The sequence below is a fragment of the Pocillopora damicornis genome, chromosome 11, assembly GCF_964200805.1.
Source record: "Pocillopora damicornis chromosome 11, jaPocDami1.2, whole genome shotgun sequence".
NCBI lineage: Eukaryota > Metazoa > Cnidaria > Anthozoa > Scleractinia > Pocilloporidae > Pocillopora > Pocillopora damicornis.
This window is the reverse complement of record NC_142680.1, coordinates 16257970-16266547: the sequence shown is the minus strand read 5'-3', so window position 1 is coordinate 16266547 and position 8578 is coordinate 16257970. Positions and strand designations below refer to the sequence as shown.

Below are 8578 nucleotides of genomic sequence, written 5' to 3'. Positions count from 1 at the left end.
ACAGAATTTATCCTTACAATGTCAATACAATATCAAGCAGGCAGGTGATGAGAATAGAGAAGAATATCAATCATGGGATTATTAGTTGATCCAATACCAAATTCTCTGAACCAACATCATAAGAATTGTATGGCAGATAGTAAGGAGAATTACTAATTAGATCTTGGGAGTGAAAGGGTTAAGTATTTATTTCAGGTAGACAATTACATCTCATACCACCAGGTACAGATACATTATTTATTTCTCAATAATTTATTCATTAGTGATTCTTTATTATTAATATTTACAAGCTGAGGAAGTTCTAATTGTTATAAATGTGGGTTTTTTAAACCTATTCCTTCACATTCAATAATGCATTCTTTCTCATCAGGCATCTGCTGCACCTTGAACTTTGCCTGAAAGAAAAACAAAACCTTTGAAAATTTTGATCAAGAAACAAAATAGTACAGTCCAAACTGTATTAAGCAGTCATCCACAGGGAGTGGTGGGGTGACCACTTGATACAGGTTTTACAGAATAAGGGTAATGCTAAAAAACAACAAAAACTGCCATTTTATGCCATAATTGACTACTTTAATGTATAAAAATTTGCTCAAAAACACTTGTCTTCTAACACTGATTTTTGGGAGAGAAACATGGATTTAATTTTATTTGAAAGATTATTCTTAGTTTTATTTGAATGAGTGGCTCAGCTTCACATGACCGTTCATTAACAATTGGTTCATACGTCAGCATGCGTTCATCGAGATATGAAGCATGCAGGAAGTTTGGAGAGCATGAAAGATGCATATGAGTCGCTTGAGGCATAGCCGAGAGCAACTCTAGCTTCTTGAGTGCTCTCCAAACTTCCCTAGTGCTTCATATCTTGATGAACACACAGCTCACGTATGAATCAATTGTTTTATTACATTTTCAATCCAATGGAAAATTTTTTTTCTCAAGGGATTTGTTTGCTGACGTCATGAGCATGCACAATGGGAATATGAAGCACACTCATGCAATTGAATTTGATAGACAAATTTACTAGCTATGTTATAAATACAAGTGAAGGATACTACAAACAGGCCATGGAGCCTCAATGAAAGGTGAACACAATCCCTTACTAGTTGTGAAAATTACCGTAATTAAGGGAGAAAAAATTTTGGACTTTGACAAGTGACTGCTTAGGGTGACTGCTTGATATAATGCCCCTTAATACAAGTTCAACTGTGAATAGATATTGTTTACCCATAGTCTCTCTTGAAGAACTCTAGCCCTTTGACACCTTGGAGTGACTAGAATCTCAGTGCTTCTTACAATATCACCCCTGAATCACACAATATGGTCACAAGAATAAAGAAATGATCCCCAACTAAATAAGTCCTTGATTGGTGAACAAATTCTTCTTGTCAGCACCGAAATGTCTGGAGTACAGTATGGAGAATATGCATACTGATGTTGGGGTGTAAAGGGTAAGGAGAAAATGAGAACTTAAAGTATAAATAGGCAAACTATCTGACTTGCAGGAAAATACTTGTGACCAAGACCCAATTGGTTTTATTTTTAGTGATCGGTTTATATAGAAAGGAATAAAAGTTTCTGGAGTAATAGCAGATGGCTGTGAACCAAAACCAATGCAATCCCAGACTACTTTTAACCCTTAAACTACCACGAGTGACCAAGAAAGAATTTCTCCTTACCAAATCCATCCAATATCAAACAGACAAGCAAGAAAATATCAGTTGGGGGATAATTAGTTGATTAAATACCATTTTCTCAGAACTAACATCATAAGAATTGTATAGCAGACAGTAAGGAGAATTACTAATAAAATCTTGGGAGTGAAGGGGTTAACACCTGATTGAAAATTGTATCACTCTCACCACATTTTCATTGCTATGTTACATCAAGTAACTATAGGTATATAGCAACTAGAAGGGAGAATTAACAATCAGATCTTGCTTGCAAGTCTCAAAGCCTGCCCTAATATGTTAAACAACACTGTTCCTCCACACATACACTTGCACACCTTAACTACAGGTATACAGCAACTAGAGATGATAATTTATTATCAGATCTTGCTTGCAAGTCTTAAGGCCTGCCTTGATATGTTTAACAATATTGTCCCTCTACACACACACTGCTCACTCCAGAAACAGCCATAAATGGTTACCACTTTTTAATGCTGAGACATAAAAAAACACTCAAGTTTAAAAGCTACCATAGTAGCATACCTTCATGATTTCCTCAGCAACATGAATAGCTGTCTGTGTGTGCATAGTGAGTGGTCCACATTTCATGGATGAACGACCAGCAGCTAAAGCCATAAATATGATCAGCTGGAAATGGAGGATCACAGAACATAATCATCAGTCATAAACAGTGCATTACAATCTGCAAAATGTCAAATGCTTGGTGATCAATCTTACCCTGTTTGACACCTAATTTGATCATTTTTCAGTGTCACATGTTCACTCTTACATGCAAGCGACAGTAGAACTTCCCTAACATGTAAACTCTAAAAGATGATTTTAACATGTAACTTCTCCTTGTGATTCCAATATGTCACCTTGGGAACAGGTTATGAGAATAGAGAAGATCATCAGTAGGAGGATGTTATCCTGATAAAACACCAAATTCTCCTATCTTATTTATAAGAAATGTGAGGCAATCAGCAGGGAGAGTTACTTAAATTGGATTGTTAGAATTACAAAGTAAAATGTATATGTTTATAATTCTACACAATCAACCTGATCCTGAAGATGTTCATCAACACAACTGTCATATTGAAGATTATTTGCCAGCTCCTCAACTGCGTTTCTTGCAACCTCCTGTGGAGAAACACCTTGACCATAGAAAAAGAAACAAGATATCACTTCCCTTGACCTTAAATTACAGGTTCTTAGACAAACCATCAGTTGCTATGGAAATAGCAGGGAGCAACCTGAACCAAATGAAGGGAAGCATGGGAAAGGGGAAAGGTGAATCCCTGTGACCTCTGACCTCACACCTGTCACACACCTTCTACACAGGGGTTTATAAAATATTATTTAACTTACAATATTGATTAGTCAGTTTTCCTAGTGTGTTATATGCCGGTGAATATGTGTTATCTTCTTTCTATTGGGTTTTGCAAACCCTTCAACTCCCATGAGTGACCAAGACAGAATTTCTCCTTACAATATCTACACAATATCATGCTGACAAGTGATGAGAATTAAGAAAAATATCAATTTGGGGATAATTAGTTGATCCAATACTAAATTCTCTGTGCTAACATTATAAGAATTGTATGGTTGACAGTAAGGAGAATTGCAAATTTGATCGGGGAGTTAAAGGGTAATGTTATTGTGATTACTACCAATCTAAGTTTGGGGCTTGTTTTCTTAATTTGTTATCAATAATCAAGACTGAGAATTTTTTAACCACTTATACATATGACATACAGAATGGGCAATTACCTTTCCTTCCAATTGCTGATCCAGCGATTCTACATCCAGTAGAGGATTCAGCCATAAGCCTAAAAATTTAATATCAATAAATTCTAAAATAGTTACATTTTCAATTTAAGTATGAGGAAAATCAACTCATCGGGTGATTTGGGGCTTGATAATCTTTTCTTTGATGGTATGTCATCCACTTAAAATGTATACTGTCTGTGAGTACAAAGTGTACAATGAAGACAATGAGATTTGAACATCTTTAAAAATAATTGTCTGGACTAAGTACAGTTACAATTCCTCCTAGAAACTCAAAGGTCCAAAGTACTGAGGCAACTGCAAGACTTTGGTAAAAATAAATAATTTTGAATGGAATATTATCTGTTCACAGTCTGTGCCAACACTAATAATTTAAGTAAGTAATTATTAATAGGAATTACATTATTCCAGATCCACTTCCATGTGCCTTGTCTCCAGGTTCTTTATCTGGTTCTATCTTAATATCCTGCACATCAGGGTATTTCTCCTTCAACATTCTATGGGCCACTTCAGCCATAGTCTGGGCCATCTATCAAAACATTTGGACCAATATCAGTATCTAGGTGACTGCCCACCTACCCCTCCCCTAACCCAACATTAACCCTAACTTGTTATCAGTTGACTGTTGTTGGACTTGGGGAGGGGTAGGTGGGCAGTTGCCCAGATACTGATGTCAATTCAAAAATTAAATCAACCATATTGATAAGCCAACTAAGGCCCTGTTCTTTCATAGACAGAAAATACCAAAACTTTGACATTAGGATTTAAGGTTCAAAATAAGCTTTGTTATTTGGGTGACAAAAAGTGATGAAACGTGCACTTCTGTTTCAATCACCAGCTGGAACAATTTGAATACCAAAAAGTCTGACATGTAAAATAGTTAATAACTGTGAATATATGAAAATCATATATGTGAACTGCAGACAAAGAAGGAAATATGACAGTGATCCTCGCAGTAATGAAGACTACTTGAAGGAGCAGTATTGAAAATAAGGCCTAAAGGAAATTCATACAATATTATGTGAGCCAACTGGGAGCTGGTCATAATGTTAGCTCAGTTAGTAGAGCACTGCACTAACATTGCAGAGGTCATGGGTTCAAATCCTGTACAGGCCTAAATTTTTTCAGGCATTATTTTACTAACTGAGCTGACATAATGGTCAAGTGGTGCTCATTACTGCAAAGATCGCTTTCATATTCAAAACAGTCATTGGTCAGGAGCAATAATAATTATTATTATCAGTTGAATAATATGCTGAAAAGTTTGGTGATGGGGTTTTGACTGTAAATGTAAAGTAATGGTGTTCTCACAGGCAACCTTCCTTGTTTGCAATGGTAAAAGAATCTCAATAGCCATGAGTCACCACCCATCAAATGTGAAAGCCCACCAAAAGAAGTCAAATGACATGTTTCCACTGAAACAGAGCCAGTCGCCTGTGAGAACATGATTTGTAACTTAATGTCAAAATGTGGTTGCCAAACTTCCCTCGCACTTCAATGAACCAAAAGTCATAGCATAAGGGGTTCTTCTATATTTAAGTATATTCAAGTATATTTAAGTATATTCAAGTATATTTATATTCAACATCTCCACTCTTTAAAGAGATGGCTAACAGCTATCAAAACAGCCATTTGAAGAATTGAAACTTTAGGCTATGTTTAATGAAAATTATTGTATCTTTGCTGTTTACAGCTTCATTATGTCAGAACCCCCTAACTTCCTCCTTTCACCAAAACAACCTCACAAATTCTGACCTGAGTCAGGGTTTTCTGCTATTAAAAATAATTTGCCAACCTTGAAAGGTAAAACACCTGCAACATAAGCACGACCTGTAATCTTGGATAATGTTCCTCTTTGTAGTAACTGTAATGGCTTCAACTGTTTGACAGGGTTTACTGTAACATGAATTTCTCCTCCTCCTTTAGGATAATAACCTCTTGTGCAGAAAAAAACAACAACAACAAACACATTAGTTTGGGTCAAATGTTTATCTGATTTATTAGATGGCATAAGAGAGGAGGCCCTTTGTAAAAATGTCCTTAACTCAAGTTATAAAGTAGACAACTAACCTTTTTACAATCTCACAATCAAAGTCTACACCCAGTCTTTTTATAGCTGGTCTCAAAATCTGCAGATGGACAACAGTTTTTTTTTAAAAAGTATATCAATCAAAATCCTTTAGGACACATAATTTAATTCAATGCTATGCATGTGGATAAAATAAGAAATACAGTTGAACCTGCATTAAGCGGTACCATATCATTAATAATATTTTTCTCCACCTGTATTGAATGGTCACTGAAAGGGGGAGCACTCAATTAAAACTAAGAATAATTTTTCAAGTAATTTTCAATCCATGTTTCTCTTCCAAAATCAAAGTAAGTTACTGTTACTAGTATTTTACGAGCAAGATTCTGTACATTAAGTGGTCAGTTATGACATAAAGTGGCATTGTTTATTGTTTTTCATAATACCCCTAATCTGTGGGACCTGTGTTAAGTGGTCAACCTGTACTAAAATGCCACCACTCAGCCATTCCCCATGGGTGACTGCTTAATAATGGTTCGACTGTACATTGATTCCTCAAGCTGAAGTCAGTAAAGATGAATCATTTTAAAGTGCATTTTCTATAATTAAAAAAACACTTGGACCTTAAACCAACTGCTGCACTGTTAGGATACATCTTTGATAATGATAACACAGATATAAAAGTACAGCTAAGGAAATAAGTCTACTAAATAAAAAAAAAACAAGACCATGGGAGGGTTATCTTAATCCTTTACATCCTAAAATCAGTGTATATGTTCTTCATACTGTTCCACATACATTCCCTAAGGCATTGACAGGGAGAATTTGTGTAACAATCCAGAGCTTCTTGAGTAATGGTGATCATTTCCTTTATTCTCATGACCTTCATGTGTGATTCAAGGATGATATCAAGGGGAGAAATTAGACACTAGTCTCTCTTAGGGGTCAGAAGGTTCTAAAAAGACTCCAAAAATATTACACAGGCTTCCTGTGAGATCCACAATATAACTGATGGCAGCATTTCACAATCCACAATTACAATGATTACCTTGTAATTGAAATGCATAAAAATGATAATGTTTGGTTCAGGTCACTTGCTGGCAAAAGTTAAAAAAAATACAGTTGCCTCAGCACCTACATCTGTCATGTAATCAATAGGTGGGGCCATTTCTGCATTTGTTCCTCCCTTAAGTATTAACTTTGATGTCTCAGGAGCATATAGAAGGCAAGGAAGAGATAACTGCATAAGCAGAGAAACACTCCTGTAAGATGAGAAAAATAACTTACTGACACAACAAATAAACTGAAATCACACCCAACTCTTACAAGTCTCTTTTTCAGCTTTTCTTTGGCGTTGTCACAGTGCATCAGCTACATTTTCTCTCTCACTAATGCTTTTGGTGACAGAACCAAACAATGATTGTAAAGGGAAAATAAAACAACAAATTTAAGGATCAATAAAGGTCACCCTCGGAAGAAAATAGGGTGCTCTCGCTCTAACTAAATTCTAATTCTAATTAGGGCAAAAATACACAAGAACTTGAAAAGTTGACAGAATTTAACAAAATTTAACAGACCTTCAGATTCCATGCTCTGATGCTCTAACACTGAGCCACAGAGACTCTATGGTGGGCAAGGCCCATTACAAAGGTCATACATGATACACATCCTGCTTACTGCTAGGATCAGTAATGTTGATAGCGTCATGTTTTGTAAATAGAATTAGAAAGGTAGTAAGTTATAAGCTTGGTAAAGAAACATAACAAGATGAAAAGCATCTTTCTGTATTTCTTCATCAAGCTTAAAACTTACCATCTTTCTCATCCTTCTTACAAAACTCCATATTGCAGAAGACTTGTCATGCAATTATTCTAACATATCTCACCCAGCTGTATGAGTATCTGCTAAAAATATCCCAGAACTAATACTGCCTGGATGAAGAGAGACTGAAGTGGAACCAATTTTGTCACCTTCAAGTTTACCAGAAGTAACATCTCGCACCAGTTGCAGTCCTTAAAATCATGAATTAATGACAGCATTAGCCCCAAATCCTTGAGCATAAATTTGCAAGTGCTGACTGTTGGTAAATAGTCATGACACTAACTGTGACCCAAAACCTCTTAAAGGAGGTTTAGCCCTAGACTGCCAGAAGTGATTAACATGTATCTTCTCCCTATAATATCCATATATTATCCAGCAAACAGGTAATGAGAATCAGGTAGAAGTTATCTTGATCTATACCAACCAAATTCTTGTAACTAATTTACAAGGACATGTGTAGAAGCTAGAGGGGAGAATTAACAATTCAATCAGATCTTGGGAGTTAAAGGGTTAAAGAATAATTACCAATTTTAATCAATATTTTGTTGGATTATTCCATACGAGAATCTTTGTTGAATCTTTGTCCTTTTTAAATGTTTTAATATAGAAAAGAAGTCGATTTAAAGGAAAAGTTATTTCAAGAACGTCTCTGACTTTGAAATATGCGAAGTTTGGAGCTTCTTGCGAGTGAAGCTAGCTCACGTGCAGTGAAACACTCGCCATCTCAAACTGCCAACTTTCTGGGTGGCAAACGAAGCCTGAAAAATTCAGGACCCAACATGTGGCTCCGTGGCTCGGTTGTATGTTAGTAGTGTCTAGTCGAAGCCTGAACTTATTAGGCCTCTCTCCTACAATTTCTAAATTGCAAAGTTGCACCTGCGAGAATCACCTCTTTAATTTGCTCGAAATGTAGTGCGAAAAGTACCGGTCATATGTTGAGCTCTTAATCCTGGTGCAGACCTTCCAGCTCTGATATTCTGAACACAAACTGCAGAATTCAACAGGCATGCGAAGCTGACTGCATTCCGAAGGATTTGACCTCCCTGTGTGGAAAAAGCGAAAACTTATTCAACTATTTGTATTTTGTAACATCTCGTGGATGAAATGCTTTACAATACCCCTTCCATAACACTTCCATCGATGACCAAAGTGCCGTTTGGGTTACCTTCGTCAGAAGCCATTTTCGCGATTCTGAATGTGCAAAAAGGGTCAGGCGCTTATTCAACCGACAGAGAACTGGGAAACAAGGAAGCATTGTAACCTTGCCTAA

The 8578-nt window shown here is 36.2% G+C and overlaps 1 protein-coding gene across 2 annotated transcripts; it reads right to left on the bottom strand.

Annotated features, from left to right (window-relative positions):
- Positions 1 to 223: 223 nt before the first annotated feature.
- On the bottom strand, positions 224 to 8578 carry LOC113665565 (RNA 3'-terminal phosphate cyclase). 2 transcript variants are annotated; one of them, XM_089187394.1, is made up of 11 exons: positions 8474 to 8578; positions 8234 to 8351; positions 7373 to 7499; positions 6626 to 6749; positions 5529 to 5587; positions 5254 to 5395; positions 3860 to 3987; positions 3441 to 3499; positions 2730 to 2824; positions 2214 to 2318; positions 224 to 395 (listed from the first exon to the last, which is right to left on the bottom strand). In XM_089187394.1, the coding sequence occupies exons 1-11, from the start codon at positions 8561 to 8563 to the stop codon at positions 309 to 311; spliced, it is 1134 nt and encodes a 377-aa protein (XP_089043520.1). In that variant the 5' UTR covers positions 8564 to 8578; the 3' UTR covers positions 224 to 308. The 2 variants fall into 2 exon arrangements, with proteins under 2 accessions (XP_089043520.1, XP_089043521.1); XM_089187395.1 differs by having other exon boundaries at positions 8427 to 8550.